Source organism: Hydra vulgaris, chromosome 01, assembly GCF_038396675.1.
Source record: "Hydra vulgaris chromosome 01, alternate assembly HydraT2T_AEP".
Taxonomy (NCBI): domain Eukaryota; kingdom Metazoa; phylum Cnidaria; class Hydrozoa; order Anthoathecata; family Hydridae; genus Hydra; species Hydra vulgaris.
In genome coordinates this window covers 50,780,105-50,799,080 of record NC_088920.1, presented here as the reverse complement: position 1 = coordinate 50,799,080, position 18,976 = coordinate 50,780,105, and the positions used below count along the sequence as shown (strand labels likewise).

Here is an 18,976-nt window from a genome sequence, read left to right as displayed (position 1 = left end):
TAAGGTTGCATCTCTTTATCGAGCTCGACACTTTCTTAGTTTGGATTCTACTCTCTATCTCTATAAATCTCAAATTCGGCCTTGTATGGAATACTGTTGCCATATCTGGGGCGGATCTTCTAATGATGCCCTTTCTCTTTTAGACAAGGTGCAAAAACGCATTGTAAACAAAGTTAGACCTGCTCTTGCAGCCAACCTCCAACCATTATCACATCATCATAATGTTGCTTCTCTTTCTCTTTTCTACAAATACTATAATAGCACTGCTCATAAGAGCTAGTGTCTCTTGTGCCATCTATTAAAATTCATTCTCGTGTTACTTGTCATTCAATTAAATCTCATCCTTTTTCTGTGACTTTTCCTAAGTGCTCCAAAAACTCTTATTTGTCTAGTTTTTTTCCTCGAACATCAGTTCTTTGGAATTCTCTTCCTTCATCTTCCTTTCCTGATTCATATAATTTGCAATCTTTTAAGTCGTTCGTCAATTGTTATCTTGCTCTGCAATCTTCATCTTTTCTTTTCCAGTAACTTCCAACTTTAATTAATGGTTGCTTGCAGCCTTGTTGGAAGCGAAGATGTTTAAATACATATATATATATATATAATAATAATAATTTTTCTACTTTGAATATAAACAGCATTTTAAGGTTGAAAAATATTTATTTTAAAAATGTGATTTTCATGAAAACTTTACAATAATATCACAAAAAAAAAGCACCTGTAAAACTTGTTCTATTTTAAAGCAGTTTGTTAATGTGCTGGAATAGGTTCTCCGTTTATTTCTTTTATTTTACAACAATAATCTAAATTAATTTACTATTTAACTTACAGTTTATTTCTTTAATATAAATGTTTTGATAGCTACCATCTTATTTACAATGACTTCAAATGTCAAATGCAGGCTGGGTATATTGGGTATCGACTTGTGAAATCATGTTTAAATTTTCTGAATTTGTTTCTTTTATTTTTTTATTATTATTATTAATGATCTTCCTGGCAATCAATACTGTTCTTTCAACTGTCCAATTCTCCCCATTCTTCTCCATGAAGGAAAGTTTCAAGGAGGCTTTACATTTTAAGAGCTAATAATCTGTTATATAGAAAAACAGTTATAAATGAACTTTTAATGCTTTGGAAAACAGTATGTGTGCCAACCAAGGAAATCTGCTGTCATGGAGACCTGCTATTTTGTCAGAAAGCTTAAAATGATTCTTGATAAGTTTGAGTAGCTCAAAATAAACCAAAAATGGAAAATTCTTATACAGGCGACTAACAAAATTAACATGAAACATGAACTGTCAAAATTGTTCAATATATCTCAGAATGAAGTTTATCGTTTATTGCTACAGAAAATAAGCATTTTCTCTTAGACCAAAGAACATCAACACAGATGATAGTGGGTGGAGAAGACTTGAAAACTGACTAAAAAAAAGCTATAAAAAATACTAGCAGTAAGCAACTCGTAATATGGGTTGGTAATAAATAACAATTTAACTTGATATATTATCTGAAAAATATAAAATATTCATCTATATAGGGCTGCCATTGTCCCGGTTTTTCTGCAGAAGAACACTATCAGTAAAAATCTCTTCTCTGAATGCTCTTCTCAGTAAAAATTAGGACAATGGCAGCCCTGTCATATAATACAGGCCTCGGCGGGAGTAAATTAGCACAAGAGCAGAGAAGAGCTCTCCTAGAACGAACATGGCAAGCCATGCGAGCTGCTCCTCCTTTAACGAGAGCTATTTATTTATATAAAAATTGCTTATTAAATACAAAATTTGGTTTTATACTTGTTACAAGCATATGTTTGCAACATTATTGCTACAATAATATACACATAACAAGCGTCATTTATTGAGACGTGAAAATTCTTTATACATAAATTTTTTTTTTGCAAAAACCATACCTGTTTATTGTCTAATTAACTAAATTTTTTTGACTTTGCGTTTTTCATTTTAGTTACAATGATAATTATACTTTTGAGAGGAAAAAAAAAACTTTTGCGAGAGCTGTAAATTGCTCTCGTAAAACGTTTTAGAGGAGTGTGGGTGAGAACCAGAGCTGAAGCTCTCGCTTCCCGCCGAGGCCTGTATAATATAATCTTTTTAGTTTTGCTTGCTTTTATTTGTCTTGGCATTTAGTAAAGGCCACGTAACCTAAGTTATTAGGTTCTTTTTAATAACACCAAGCACGAGAGGAGGAAAGCCTAGTATATCTAAAACTAACCAATACCAAAAAAAGAAAAAAAAAAAAGATCTTAAACTACAAAAGCATTATTTTACATATTTATTATTGTGTTTTAGAATAAGTAAGTTTATTAATAAAGGGGAGCATTATTTTAAGTCAACTTTCCTTAAACAGAGAGGAGACAGACTGTGTCTCCTCTCTGTTTAAGACAGTATTAAAAAAAGTTACAATAGATTATTATAATCATAACTTAAGTTATTGTTTTTAATGACAACAAAAAAAAAAAATATATATATATATATATATATATTAGCACAAAATAGCTGTAGCACAATTAACCATTAAAATAAGACTTTTTAATGTTACCACTAAACAAAACTTATATTTTTCTAAACTATTGAGGTAAAAATAAATATTTTTACCTCAATAGTTTAGAATTCCAATTTCTTCATAACTGTTGAATAATGATTAACACAATAAATTTCATATCATATAAATTTACTAAATGAAAACCATGTTTCAACAGTAACTAAACTAATAAAGCAATGATAACTAAAAAAAAAAAAAAAATTATGTTTGAACGTCAAAAAAGTATATAAAATCATTTAATTTTAGGATAATTATAATCAGTTATGAAAATTTGATAAAAATTGATTCATATAAAAATGTAGTGACTAATTTTAGAACTAAAACATATATAACAAATAGTCTATACTAAACATATATAACAAATCTGATAGTCTAATTAATAATAGTCATAAAAACTAATAATAAAAAAGTTATTATAATAATCTTAAACTTATGATATCTAATATAAAAATGAGAAACATAAAGTTGAGTATAAAAGTAGATATGTGTAAAGAATGAATTTCAATTAGAATATAAATTTTACCACTTATCTGATGGGTCCAAGAAATTATAATTTGTAATTTTGAAAAAAAAAAAGAAAAGAAATGCAGCTTAACAAAATCTAGTATTTATATTTTGATACTAATTATAATAAGATTTATACTTAGTCTTACTTCCAAAGTGTCTTAAGTAAAAAATAATTAACAGAAATTAAGACAACCTGCACTAAATGGTGCCAAGTAATACCACAACTTAGTAACATCTCCTGACTGGCAAGGATAACAGTCTTGCTTTACACACTGCTAGTAACACTGCCTTTAAAACATTAAAAATAATAATGATAATCAAAAAATATATATATAAATATATATAACTTTTAAACATTTTTTTTTTTTTTTTTTTTTTAAACATCTTCGCTTCCAACAAGGCTGCAAGCAGCCACTAATTAAAGTTGGAAGTTACTGTAAGAGAAAAGATGAAGATTGTAGAGCAAGATAACGATTGACAGACGATTTAAAAGATTGCAAATTATATGAATCAGGAAAGCAAGATGAAGGAAGCGAATTCCAAAGAGCTGATGTTCGAGGAAAAAAACTAGACGAATAAGCGTTTTTTAAGCACTTAGGAACAGTCACAGAAAAAGGATGACACTTAATTGAATGACGAGTAACACGAGAATGAATTTTAGTAGATGGCACAAGAGACGCTAGCTCTTTCGAGCAGTGCCCATTATAGTATTTGTAGAAAAGAGAAAGAGAAGCAACATTACGACGATGTGATAATGGTTGAAGGTTGGCTGCAAGAGCAGGTCCAACTATGTTTACAATGCGTTTTTGCACCTTGTCTAAAAGAGAAAGGGGCATCATTAGAAGATCCGCCCCAGATATGGCAACAGTATTCCATACAAGGCCGGATTTGAGATTTATAGAGATAGAGAATAGAATCCAGAGTAAGAAAGTGGCGAGCTCGATAAAGAGATGCAACCTTAGCAGATGCTAATTTTGCAACCGATTTGATATATGGTTTCAAAGAAAGATTGGAAGTAAGAGTTAATCCTAGAAGATGAAGAGTAGGTGACTCATCGAGTACATCACCGTTCATAAATATAGGAAGATCTAAATTATTGCGATAACGATTGGCTGAAAAAAATTGGGTTTTATCTGAATTAAAGTTCACCAGCCACTGTGAGCCCCATGCTGTAGCAGAAGTGAGATCCTTTTCAAGCTCAAATGCCCCCTCCAGGCAATCAGAGGGTGTTGGTTTCTTATCACGACAAGAATAAATGGTAGTATCATCAGCAAACAATGCCACCTTAGATGTGAGAATACCTGGAAGATCGTTAGTGTAAATTAAAAAGAGTATAGGGCCTAGGATAGAACCTTAAGGAACCCCTGAAGTTACAAAATATGAAGAAGAGTGCTGTCCATCGAGGACAACTTTTATGCTACGATTGGAAAGGAAGGATTCAATGATCTTAAAGATGTTGCCGGATACACCATAAGAAGAAAGCTTATGGAGAAGACCAGCATGCCAAACTTTATCAAACGCTTTTGAAATGTCAAGAGCGATGGCCTTAACCTCTCCACTTTCATCTAATGCACGATAAAACCTGTCAGTTATTACTGTTAGCAAATCAGCTGTAGAACTAGAAGATCGAAATTCATATTGATGGTCAGAAAGTAAGTTATTAGATTCAAGATGAGAAACTAAGTGTTTGTTAATTAAAGATTCAAAAACCTTGCTTATGATAGGAAGAAGACTTATGGGATGGTAGTTAGATGAATCAGATCGCTCCCCAGAATTTTTGAAGATAGGGATAACAGATGCGGCTTTCCAGCAGGCTGGAAAACAAGACTCTGATAAACACTTGTTGAATAGTTTTGAGAGTATAGATGACAGCTCTGGAGAACACTTCTGCAAAACAATAACAGGTATGTTGTCTGGGCCACAAGCTGTAGAAGAGTCTAGACAGGAAATCACTTTAGATACAGATGCTGAAGTGATATGAATGTCAAGCAATGAATCAACCTGTTTGTTGGCAATATCAGGTAGAACGCAACTAGTGGAATTAAGAGATGATCATGATAAAAAGTTCTTAGCAAACAGTTCGGCTTTGTCTTTAGGTGAGGTGACAAAGTCTGAACCATACAAGAGAGGTGGAATTATAGATTTGCCCTTATTATTGATATTATTAAAGATTCTCCAGAAGTCACGAGAGCCTAATTTTTGAGATAAGATATGAGATTTCATGACCTGAGAATAGCGGGCTTTGGCGTTAGACAAAACCTTTTTACAATGGTTTCTACCAGTAATAAACAGACGTCTGTTTTCTGAAGAATTGTTTTGCTGATAAATATGGAAGTAACGGTTTCGATTGGCAATCGCAGCAGCACAGTGTGAGGAAAACCATGGAGGAGAGTGAGGCTTGACCTGGAATCGTCGAGAGGGAATAAAAGATTCCATGCCAGCCTGAATCACGAAGTTATATAAGAAGCACATTTGTCGACAGGAAGTTGAAAGATTTCTACCCAAGGGCCATCACGAAGAAAATCACGGAAAGAATCCCAGTCAGCTTTACTGTAGTTGTAAGAGGTTCGATAGTCGGGGTATTCAGGTGATGAAGAAGAATGAGATATTAGTTTTAAAGAGATCAAACTGTGATCAGAAGCACCTAAGGGTGAATGTGGAGAAACTGAGCACTGACTAGGATCAGAAACAAGACATAAGTCGAGTAGAGAAGGTAAACGATTCGGGTTGTCAGGAAAGCGAGTCGGAAAGTTGACTATTTGAGTTAGGAATTGAGAAAGGCAAAAGTTGTGGGCTTTAATGCCTGCAGAGTCACTGACACTAGAGCCAAGCCATTCAGAGTGGTGAGCATTAAAGTCACCGACAACAACTATATTAGCTGATGGATAAAGAGAGAGGGCTTGGTCAATATGATCAGAAATAACATCAAAAAGTGTACAGTCTTGAGATGAAGGAGATCGATATAGAACAAAGAGAAAGACTATAGAGTGAAGTGGTGCTAAACGAAAGCACATAAAAGAATAGTCTGTGGATTCAAACCTAGTTTCACGACAAACAGGTGAATTCTTACGAATGTAAATGCCCAGGCCAAGCATGTGACTATTGGAGTCTTTACGAATCAGAGGAAGATAACCATCAACACTAAGATCACAAGATGAGACAGCCGAACTCAAATTAGTCTCACAAAGAGCAAGTAGGTCTGGTGAACTTTGCAAGTGATAAGACTCAACAGAAGAAAAGTTACTTCGAAGACCACGAATATTAGTGAATGATAGGTTTAGAGAACTTGGTGATGATGATGGTTTTTTGTGTTTTATAGTTTTTGGTACTTTATTCATTTTTAAATTAGATTGAAGAACTTGACTCAAAGCATAGATAGTACTCAGAACACCGTTTAATAGCCCAAGCAATTGCCTCATCACCACTAATAAACCCTAAGCCGTAACAAAGGGCTCCAAATGTGGCCTCCGCAATGCACACCAAAAGTACAAACAGGGACACCATCCATGCGCAACATGGCACTGTTAATACTTTGATATTTTTCAGCTGTTGATGGAATCAGCCTCTCTGAGAGCTACCACAGAGTTCGGGAAACCTGACTACCAGCCGGCTTCAGAACCATAAAACTGAGTTTTAGAGCTGTACCCTCATAAGGAGATAATAGAATGAGTTGCCTAGTCATAAAAACAGTGACACAAGCAAACCCATGCATTGAGTCAAGAAGATCCAGCATTCAACATCCTAAACTGGAAACAATGTATTAAAAATACATCTGCGCCAGCCTAATAGATGAAGAAGGGGTGCGAGGCTGGTTAACAGATAGAATCTGTTTACCCCTTAAGTCTTCGCCTAGGAGGCCTTCTACAAGACAGTAGCTGGGTGCATTTAACATCTGCCCAAGATGAGTATTTTTATCGAGACACCATCTCTAGCCTTTACTCAACCAAGAGCCCCAAGGCAGGGGGTGTTCTAAGTCGAGAGGGAATAAAAGATTCCATGCCAGCCTGAATCACGAAGTTATATAAGAAGCACATTTGTCGACAGGAAGTTGAAAGATTTCTACCCAAGGGCCATCACGAAGAAAATCACGGAAAGAATCCCAGTCAGCTTTACTGTAGTTGTAAGAGGTTCGATAGTCGGGGTATTCAGGTGATGAAGAAGAATGAGATATTAGTTTTAAAGAGATCAAACTGTGATCAGAAGCACCTAAGGGTGAATGTGGAGAAACTGAGCACTGACTAGGATCAGAAACAAGACATAAGTCGAGTAGAGAAGGTAAACGATTCGGGTTGTCAGGAAAGCGAGTCGGAAAGTTGACTATTTGAGTTAGGAATTGAGAAAGGCAAAAGTTGTGGGCTTTAATGCCTGCAGAGTCACTGACACTAGAGCCAAGCCATTCAGAGTGGTGAGCATTAAAGTCACCGACAACAACTATATTAGCTGATGGATAAAGAGAGAGGGCTTGGTCAATATGATCAGAAATAACATCAAAAAGTGTACAGTCTTGAGATGAAGGAGATCGATATAGAACAAAGAGAAAGACTATAGAGTGAAGTGGTGCTAAACGAAAGCACATAAAAGAATAGTCTGTGGATTCAAACCTAGTTTCACGACAAACAGGTGAATTCTTACGAATGTAAATGCCCAGGCCAAGCATGTGACTATTGGAGTCTTTACGAATCAGAGGAAGATAACCATCAACACTAAGATCACAAGATGAGACAGCCGAACTCAAATTAGTCTCACAAAGAGCAAGTAGGTCTGGTGAACTTTGCAAGTGATAAGACTCAACAGAAGAAAAGTTACTTCGAAGACCACGAATATTAGTGAATGATAGGTTTAGAGAACTTGGTGATGATGATGGTTTTTTGTGTTTTATAGTTTTTGGTACTTTATTCATTTTTAAATTAGATTGAAGAACTTGACTCAAAGCATAGATAGTACTCAGAACACCGTTTAATAGCCCAAGCAATTGCCTCATCACCACTAATAAACCCTAAGCCGTAACAAAGGGCTCCAAATGTGGCCTCCGCAATGCACACCAAAAGTACAAACAGGGACACCATCCATGCGCAACATGGCACTGTTAATACTTTGATATTTTTCAGCTGTTGATGGAATCAGCCTCTCTGAGAGCTACCACAGAGTTCGGGAAACCTGACTACCAGCCGGCTTCAGAACCATAAAACTGAGTTTTAGAGCTGTACCCTCATAAGGAGATAATAGAATGAGTTGCCTAGTCATAAAAACAGTGACACAAGCAAACCCATGCATTGAGTCAAGAAGATCCAGCATTCAACATCCTAAACTGGAAACAATGTATTAAAAATACATCTGCGCCAGCCTAATAGATGAAGAAGGGGTGCGAGGCTGGTTAACAGATAGAATCTGTTTACCCCTTAAGTCTTCGCCTAGGAGGCCTTCTACAAGACAGTAGCTGGGTGCATTTAACATCTGCCCAAGATGAGTATTTTTATCGAGACACCATCTCTAGCCTTTACTCAACCAAGAGCCCCAAGGCAGGGGGTGTTCTAAATCGGAGTTGGCATCTCCTAGCCTTTGCCTAAAAAGGCGTATCCTACAAGGCAGCAGGACATGAAGCAGATTGTACTGGGTTACATGTTACCAGTAGCAGGATAACCTGATCTGACAAAATATTATATACATATTATATTTTATAAACTGATCTGACAAAATAATGATCTGACAAAATAATATATACATATTATATTTTATAAACTATTAACATTTTCTTTATTACACATGAAAACATACTTATCATAAACTATCAATTAACAACATTTGAAAATAAAGTTGTGTACTTTTTTTTACCACACATCACTAAAGATAAAAAAATAAAAATATTTACCAGATCTTTATTACTTTTTAGTTATAGCCATAGCATTTTCAAAGTTTTTTTTAAGACTTCCTAAGTAAATAGAATAATGTACCCTGGTCTAATGTTATAATTGTTTAAGGTAAAGGTTGCTTACATCTTCATGTAAGGCATCATATTGCATGCTTCTCAGTTTGCTTTGGTAACTTCTATGAAAGCAAGATACTGCTCTTCAATTTTAACATATGCACCAGCAGCATATTGGTGAAATAGTTTCTTGCCATAAATTTTGAACAGAGGTTTTGTTTTACTGAAGGTCCATAATTGTAAAACTGTGATAATTTAACATGGTTTCTAACCAATGTTGCATGTTCGGGGTTGCACATCAATTATGCCATCTCTTGGAAAAAAAAAGTTAATAAACCATAGGATCTAAGTTAGCTGACATATTCAATATAACTTTTAAATGACCTTTTAGGTAAATAACTTCCCTGGAAGCAGATGGAGCACCATCTTCTCCAACTGCATACAACTGCAACTTCACTTACTATAGTTTACATATAAAACATTAAATTATGGAAGCCAAGTTAATTGCTATGTTGCTGCTTTTTAAAAATTTAATGCTTTAGGTATAAATAATTTCTTCTTGCCAAGCAGTATTTCTTACATTTTGATGACAATTAATTTCAGCTTGCCTAGTTCTAATCATTTCATTAAAATATCAATTATTTTTAAGTTGATAGTATTTCTTCTAATAACTTATTTAAGCCTAATATCATCCGTTTTAACTTGACCATTATCAATAAACATATCAACAGTAGTATTACTACTGTAGTCACAAATAAACCCAAAAGAATCTTAAGAATTATGATCTTTTCTATAAAATATCAAAATATAAATATATCAAAATATAAATAGTATAAAGTGGTGAAAGCATATCTAAAAAGTAATAAATAACAATGTTCAAGTAAAAATCAACAAAAACTTACTATCCTAATAACAAAGATATAAACAAAGTAATAAAAACAAAAACACTATTTTGAATCTCACTTTGTTTCTATAAAACAATTTTATTTAACTATTTAAAAACTATTTAAAAGAGCAAAAACAAAAAAATAAAATGTCTCATGTAAAGCAATATACGAAAATAAAAATTAAATGCAATTACTTTAAAATATATATGATATTTAAACCTATATATATGATATATAACCTCTAAAATATATATGATAGATAAACCAAAGAATGCAAACTACAATGTATTGTTAATGAAAATGAAGCAATTTCAGTCAGTATATTTTTATCTAAAGTAATAAAAAGGATGAAGCGGTTTAAGAACAAATATAAAAGTTTCTAATAAATATATATTTAGATACCTTAAAAAGAAGAATAACACAACATTCTTTTAACAACTTCCAGCAGAATTTTTTTTACTTTTTCTATTCCTTATTATTTTTTCTGAGAGAAAATATACATATTGATACAGAGAAATGTAAAGTATACTTGGGTTACACCAGACATCCTCTTTTTACAAAAGAGCCTGTGCTAAAATATATTTTTGCTCCTAATTGTCAATTACATTTAGTTCTTAATTTTGATGTTTGCAGCTGCGATTAAATTCTAGTATGATTGACTGTCATGTAGTTTAGCAAACTCTCCTACCTAAAAAGAGAGCGAATGGTCACCCTAAGATACACTAAAATTTATGTATATAAACTTATATGTCCACAAATAACAGACATTTTATTTAACTTTTCATCTTAAAAAGATAAAATTCCAACTTAAAATAAAACTGAATATTGAGCTTACTCAAATTAGAATCAATTTGTCTAAATGGTTTACTAAACCTTCTAATAACAAAAAATAACGATAAATTAAATTGATTCATAAAAAAATGTAGTGTAAATAAAAAATAAAAAAGAGGCTATAAAAATCAGAAAGATAGAAACAACTAACAACAAAAAAACGTTTTTTAAATTTTCGTTTTAAAATTAAACAATAAGTAATATTAATTCTTTTTGAATACTAAAAATTTATCAGCTCTAATTTGCTTGCAGACCTTGCTTGAAATACCGCGAGGAATAAAGAAGCGTGATTAGAAAAGTCTAGAAACTACTTTAAAAATGAAAGTGAAATGACACTTCTACTGCTACTATTAAATTAGCGTATTAATATTTAGATTAATAAGAAGATATAGAAAATTATACAGAATGCATAATATTAATTGTAATTACTAATAATTTTTACTTAAATTAATTGTATTAGTAATTATGCTTACAAACATAATTTTTTTTCTTGAAATTATGTATTAGTTTATATTTCTATATTATATTCGCATTATTTTTAATAAATACTTTTAAAGTTAATTTTTTTAAAATAGATTTGTTTGAAAGGCAGACTTCATATTGTAAAGTATCTTATTTTTAAAATAGATTTGTTTGAAAGGCAGACTTCATATTGTAAAGTATCTTATTTTAGCTGCACAACAACAAGAAAAGGTTGCATTAATTTACTTTTTTTTATTTTTTTATTTCAAATGTAGTTATTACTTTAAAATTTGTTTTCTAATTTCTACCGATGTTTTAAAATAGATTTGTTACAAATATCTATAACATAGTCAAATCAAATATCTATAAAATTGTCCAATTTAGTTCTGCATTAAACTACTGAATAAAATTAAAGTTTTCTTGAGATTTGAGTTATTTTTTTTTATATTAAGTTTTTTGCTTTTTATTTTCAGAGATGGACAATGACATCAGAATCTCGGATTCAGAGATCACCTTCTTCTAATAGTTTATCAAGTAACAAGTGAGTTTCGTTAAATAATTTTATGTTTTCATTTATGATAATTAACTTTTTAAGAGTTTAAAGTTAAACTTTTAAAATGATTTTTTGTTATATTAATTTTAAACTTTGAAGAATTTAAATTTAAAGCAAAATTAAAGTCATTTTTACATATCAACAGGGTGTTAACCAGGGTGTTAGATATCATCAGGCTGGCTAACACCCTAATCAAGTACTTGTTCTAGTCTGGATACAAGTTAAAACTTTTATAACACTTGATAATATTTCAAACTTTGATAATATAAATACAAATAGAAAAGTATAAATAAAGTAATTGAAATAATGTAATATAAAATAAATAATGAATTATTTACAAACTAATTGTAAAATATTTTCAAATAATTTGTAAATGCTGAGAAAACTAAAATAGTACAAGTATTATACAAAAGATACCTCACAAAATCAATTAAAAAGTTTCAAATGCAATTTAAAGACAGTTTTATTATTTTAGACAATACTGACAAGTTTAAAATTTGATTTTGTTTAGTTTTGACAATAATACTATATGTTATATAATGTTTTGATTTAATAATATGTGAAGTTAATACTTATATACTATTTGTTGTTTTCAAAACAGTACCTTGAAACAAAAAATTTTTTGTTATATATTACACCGGTAAACAAAATTTAATTTTTTTTTTCTCATCACAAAAATAAGCTTTTCTAAATGTATATTCGATTCTGAATCCAAATCTGGTTATAGTTTTGTTCTAGCATGTTTAGTTTTATTTCCTTTTTGTATATTATGAAATCGTACATAGTTATATGAAAATGGAATGTTTAGTAAATCACATTTTATGCAAACCATTTATTTGGGAAAAGTAACATTTACATTAGTGATGTGCGAAATTCGAAACTTCGATTGCGAATTCGAAACTGACTTTAAGTTTTGTTTCGAATCGAACTTTTTTTTTAGTTTCGAACAATTCGAATTTTCGAAGTATAGTATCTTTGTTTCGAAGCGAACCCAAAGTTAATCGAATTTTATTGTTTAAAAGTGAAAGAAAAAAGTTATACAGTTCCACAATAGCGGATAGTAACGATGGTAATTGTCGAAGTATTGTCTGGGAATTTTTTAGTAGACAAAAAACGAATGGCAATAGAATTATAGGCATTTGCAAAATAGGAACATGCAAGTTACCTGTTCAGTGTCCAACTGGAGCAACAACAGGTCTTTATGCTCACTTACGTGCTGCTCATCCAAAAGTACATAAAGAGTGTGTAGCGAGAAATGAAGAGAATTGTAAAAGAAAACTTGCAGAACAAGAACTGAAAAATGAAAATAAGAAGCAAAGTAAAGTTAATGACCTTTTTAATAAGAAAGCACATTGGTCGTCAAGTCATCCAAATGCCATCGCTATAACGAATTTGGTTGGTCGCATGCTTGCTCTAGACATGTTGCCATACGACTTGGTAGAAGGCAGAGGATTCAAAGAACTGATGAAATTAATGGAACCACAATATCTGGTGCCAAGCAGAACTACGTTTTCAAGATCAGTTGTATCTGAGTTTTATTGTAGTGTAAAACAGAAAACCACTAATGAAATATATCGAGATTTTGAAGATATTCCTTCATATTCATTCACGACTGACTAGTGGATTTCGAGGGCCCAAGATCCATTTATTTCTTTCTGTCTGTCATATGTAAGCCCTGAATTTGAGCTAAAGACATTTGCATTAGAAAAAAAGCCGTTTCCAGGAGAACATACCGGCGAAAGCATTCTTGAATCTTTAGACAAGACTATTGATAATTAGGAGCTTCCTCGGACTGTTCCAATTTATGCGTTGCGTGATAATGGCAGTAATATGAAGAGCGCCACGAATCTCTCACAATCATTTTATGATCTTTCTTGTTTTGATCACACTTTACAATTAACCATCAATGATGCCGTGAGTGAAATTGATGGAATGCAGACTGTCCTTTCCAAAAGCCGTCGTATTGTGTCACATCACCATAGCTGCCAGGCTACACAGAATTTGCACAGAGAGCAGTTGGATTAGGAAAGGTAGAACGAGAACTGATAATCAATGTTGCTACTAGGTGGAACTCGGATTACTTTATGCTGAAGAGATTATGCGAAGAAAAAGATGCTATATCTGCAGAGCTAGCAATAAGTGAAAAAATTGATAACTTGACTAATGCAGACTGGAAGCTTGCTGAAGGCTATCACACAATTCTTGCTCCATTTGAACAAGCAAGTAGAGAATTATGTGGCAAGAACTACCCAACGTTGTTTATGAAAACTCCTGCTTTGCATGGCTTAAATCAGCAATTGCAGCGTTTCATCAATGATCCTTCACATAAAGGTTGTGGTGTACTTATTGCTCAAAAATTAAAGTTAAAACTAGACCGACGATTTCCGCAATTCATATCAGCTTTGCCTGATGCAGCATGTACATTTCTTGATCCACGCTACAAATCCATCTTCTTCTCTGAACAACAGCAAGCTACTGTTGTAGACAGTCTTCATCAGTACTCTAAGGAATTCTGATCTCGTCGCGGTACTGGTGTTGGTGGAGGTGGACATTGTGCCATTGAACTTAATTCAAGGTACAATTCAATTACGTTTTATGTTACGTGATTAACACAGATTAAGACTTGATGGTAATGGTAATGGCCTGCAGTTCAGATTTAACTTTCAGATTTACTGCATTGTGGTTTAATTTAATTACAGATGAATAATAAAACAATAATGCATAGGTTTTCATTTCTGTTTGCTATTTTAGTTTTGCATCTATCTATATTATATAATACTTTGTAGGAACATCTGCTAGTGCTGGTGCTCCCGCTCCTGCTTTTGGAAGTGCTGGTCCTGGTTCAGGTCCTGGTCGGACATCAGCTGCAGCCTCCAAGCCAAGTAGTTTATAGGATGACTTCGACAGCATGCATACAACAGCAACTGCGAATAGGATGCTGCCAGTTGATGATGCAGCTTCTGTGCAAGAGGAGGTCAGAATGTATATGATTGAACCTCCTATTGGAAGGAACACCAATGTACTTGATTGGTGGAAAGTTAATCATCACCGTCTACTGAAACTCTCAAGAATAGCGAGGGCACTATTGGCTATTCCAGCAACTTCTGTAAATTTGGAGAGGTTGAACTTGACGTCTGGTAACATTGTTACAAGAAGGCGATGTAATCTACTCTCTGAGCATGTGGCTGAACTAACTTTTATTCACGAAAATTTGGAGATTAGCACATAGCAGTAGTGTACCGAAGCCAGACTGCCCTGCCAGTCACAGTCAGTACAGTACACTGTAGATTAAGGTCTCGGACTTTCTGGAACAATTGCCTATGCATGTACTACTACTTTACATAACTGTATAGCATTTGCATTCATTATAGCATTGTACTTTTACTTATAGGGGAGATCGGGGCTAGTTGGCTCAGTTTTTACTCTATGAGCTCTGTAGCCCTAACAGTACATTTTTTAAAAAATATTAAAGTGTAGTCTTAAAGAGTATGGATTAGGGTATCTTATAAAATTTGCATTCATTTACAAAAAAAATTTCTTGGGGCCTTTCTGGGCCCTCAAAAAAAAAAAAAATTTGCGCCAACTTACCCCACCACAAGTTGGTGCAAACTATAAAAATGATTATTAATGCACTATTAAGTGCCAAATTAATAGAAATTTTTTTAAAATTTATTTTTGCAACAATTTTATCTCAAAATTTAATATTACTTTTAGCTGGTACCAAATATTAGTCCGTATAAAAGCCAAACAGTAGCCCACCTTTTAAAAAATTAAAAAAATTTTTTTTTTAATTTTTTTGTAAGAATAAATACTTTCAATATTGTTAAAAATTAAAAAAAAAATAATAATAATTTTATAAAAATAAATATTTTTTTCCATAGTAAATGCTATGAGCCAACTTACCCCCTGAAAAATTTGTCAACTTACCCCGAAAGCTTTTTTTTTAATAAACAATCTATAGATCCTGAAAAACGGCAGCTTTGAAAAAAAAGTCTGACCGGATATATTAAACCAATTGTGACTGGAACTTTTACAATTTTTTTTTCATAGGACTAAATATTTTCATTGTAAAGGAAGCGATGTTCTAAAAGTTATGTTTTTGTCCAAAAAACGCATAAATCTCAATATCTCCCATGCGCATGCGCGAATCCTGACAATACTACAGTGAATGATGAAATGGTCAATAAGGAAGTTTCTGAGTAATTTTTTTCACTTTCTGATGAAAGGCTCTAAAGATAAACGCAGTTCGTCAACTTACCCCTGCGGCCAACTAGCCCCGGTCTCCCCTATTGTATTATCTGTTAAACTATAACTGTAAATATAATACTAGTCCTAGTCTTTATTCTATGCACTGCATTGCAAGTACTTGACTTAATTTTTTTAAACTTGAATTATTACACATTGTAATTGTATTGTATGGTACTAGTCTTATTTGATTTCATTCACTTTTATTTGACTCTAGAGTCAAGTCTGTGTTGCTTAGTATTTTGTTTACATAATAAAACTGCAATCTGATTGGTTATTAAATATAAAATGTATAATGTTTCATTTCTGTTCTGTGTTCTGTCACACACTAAATTATTACTATTTAAATACCAAATTTCAATATCAGTGCAGCGTACTTTCGAATCGAATCGAATTTAAACAAAAGTGGCTTAGTTTCGTTTCGAATTGTTTTGAACTTAAAATCTTAGTTTTGCACATCACTAATTTACGTTAGAGTGGGCTGACAAATAACAATTTTTAATAGTATATCCATATTGTCATATGTCTCTTTTAGATGTACAGAATGGGCAATAGAATATGGCATGACATTTTCATTATGAAAAAGTACTGCTTTCAGGCTTATCTGCAGCGAATTTATAAAGAAAGCAGTTGGAGGTCGCATACACCTGAGAGTTCTCTGAATAGACTATGTATATCATGGCAATAATAAATAGGGCCATCTACTATAAAGTATGTTGCTAAATTAATTTGCCCCTTTTGGAAGTAACTGATGCGAAGATTTTTTACAATTAAATTGTTCTCCTTTAGTTTTGAGGCAAGAAGCTCTGCTTTCTCTTTAGACAGTGATAAGTATATAACAAGATCATTATATTGTCCTTGATTTAACAAAATTTCTGTCTTTCAATGTAATTAGATGGTCTGGAACACCACCAGTTGCAACTTCATCACTATCTACTTCATCTTTGATGGAATCTTTACCATTGTCTGGATTTTTTTTTTGTTCATCCAACCGCCTCATCCTTTTGAACAAGCAGAGCAGATTTGATGCAGCTTCCATGGTTTATTTTGTCACCTAGGTGGCAATCAAGATAAACCTGTATGTTTGAATATATGTTTTTATTATTTTAAAACTGTAAATAATACTACAATTAGTATTATAAGACAATAAAGAGATATGTGTTATAACTCAAGTTTCTTATATTATATTAATATTAAACTTCACATAAATTTCAAACCAAAAATTATTCAGATAATCTAGTTAAGTTGATAAATATACAAAGACTAGATGAAAGATTATGATAATTTTACCCAATCATAACATTACAAAATAAACAAAAAGCCATTTAATAAAATAATTGACTTTTAACAAAGACATGCTACAAAAAATCTAATTGTAGTTTTGAAATCAAAAACTGTATCCAGGCAACCTAAAATTATCTCTGATAAAATATCTTTGTTGAAATGTGTTATTCGGTCAAATGACTTTTTTTTAATGCTTTTAGTTAAAAGATAAATGTGATTTTCTAGTCTTTCATCCAGACCTATGGAGTTATATTTATTGATAATTTGTATAGTGCATTTAATTAATTCACAAAATATGAATAAATTATAAATTAGGTATTGTATAAAAGATGCACTTCGCAAGCTATTTGGAAATTTTATCTGCAAATTTGATAAAATTCAAATTCCTGAATTAGAATTAGAACTATTCTAATTCAGCCAAAATGCTAAATAAATGGTTTATTACTATTCTAGAAGGGGCAAGTCTGTGTTTATATAGTTATGTTTTTCATGTTTGCATAGTACTATAATAATAATATAAATGTTCATAAAACATTCATGTTTAATAAGCCTTTATTTTTCTGTAAAGTTTATTATTTTGTAGTTTATTTAATAGTTTTTATAATATTATTTCTTTTAAACTTTATTTACAATGAAGTGGCAATGAGAAAGTTTCTACATTAGAAAGGAATCATGATGTTTGTCACTTGCAGCAAGATGACATTCAGCCACGAGTAAGGCGAGCTACCATTACAAATGAAAATTTAAATGTAAGCTTACTTCATAAACACAATTTAAATTTTTACAAATGTTTAAATTTTTTTAAATTTTACATATATATATATATATATATATATATATATATATATATATATATATATTTATAATACATAGTAAAATATTTAATTTATTATTTTCAAACAAAAAAGCAACCGTATTTGCTAAAGAAATTTTTTTTTTTTTTTTTTTTTTTTTTTTTTTTTTCACAACAGAAAAACAATTTCTTTACAGCTAACATGTCAATAACAAGTTAACTTTATGTTACTTTTTATATTAACTTAGTTAATATATATCTGATATATATGATCAGAGATATCTGCTCTGTTTTTTTTTTTTTTTTTTATAAACAACCTTGCATCTAATAAGGCTGCTAGGAACCACTAATCAAGATGGGAGTTGAGAGAAAACAAATAAGAAAGCTAAATAGCAAAAAATAAATTGCGAGAAGATTTATATTTGAATTCAGCCAACTCTAAGACGAGTTGATCCAAAAAGTGAAAATACAAGGTTAAGGTTATTTTTTAACATTTTTTGGTTAATTTATTTAGACAAAGCTTTGTATTGGTTTGTATTTGCTTACCCTCATACACTTTGCCTTTCAAATTAGCCCAAAAGTTTTTGTTGGGCGATACTCTGGTACAGCTGGTGAATTAGGGATAAAAAAATGACTTGCAACAAAAAGTAGCTTGGAGATACATTTGTCAAAAGCAGCCGCCCAGACAAGCAGTTTGGGTTCAAACTTGCCCTTTTTGCGATATTTAACACTCGGTGGATTCTTGTCTCTGTCATTAGAGTAGTAGGTGCTTTTTCTGTTAATCGTTGTGTGAGACAGAGTGCAGTAAGACTCGTTATCAAGGATGACAGATTTTCCTTGAAAATTGCCATAAAGATAATCAATGTCGGTCTTGATTTGCTCTATGTGGCTCTTGTCAATTAGGTATACCCTGCTTTGATCAGTGTACTTGG

The 18,976-nt window shown here is 32.0% G+C and overlaps 1 protein-coding gene across 2 annotated transcripts in view; it reads left to right on the top strand.

Moving 5' to 3' along the window:
* LOC100214577 (DISP complex protein LRCH3) overlaps positions 1–18,976 on the top strand; it is a 57,041-nt gene that overhangs the window by 19,059 nt on the left and 19,006 nt on the right. For both annotated transcript variants that reach the window (XM_065788503.1, XM_065788502.1), the window contains exons 6-8: positions 11,335–11,400; positions 11,643–11,710; positions 17,889–18,000. In XM_065788503.1, coding sequence (XP_065644575.1) covers positions 11,335–11,400; positions 11,643–11,710; positions 17,889–18,000 — 246 coding nt within the window. The remainder of the gene's footprint in view (positions 1–11,334; positions 11,401–11,642; positions 11,711–17,888; positions 18,001–18,976) is intronic.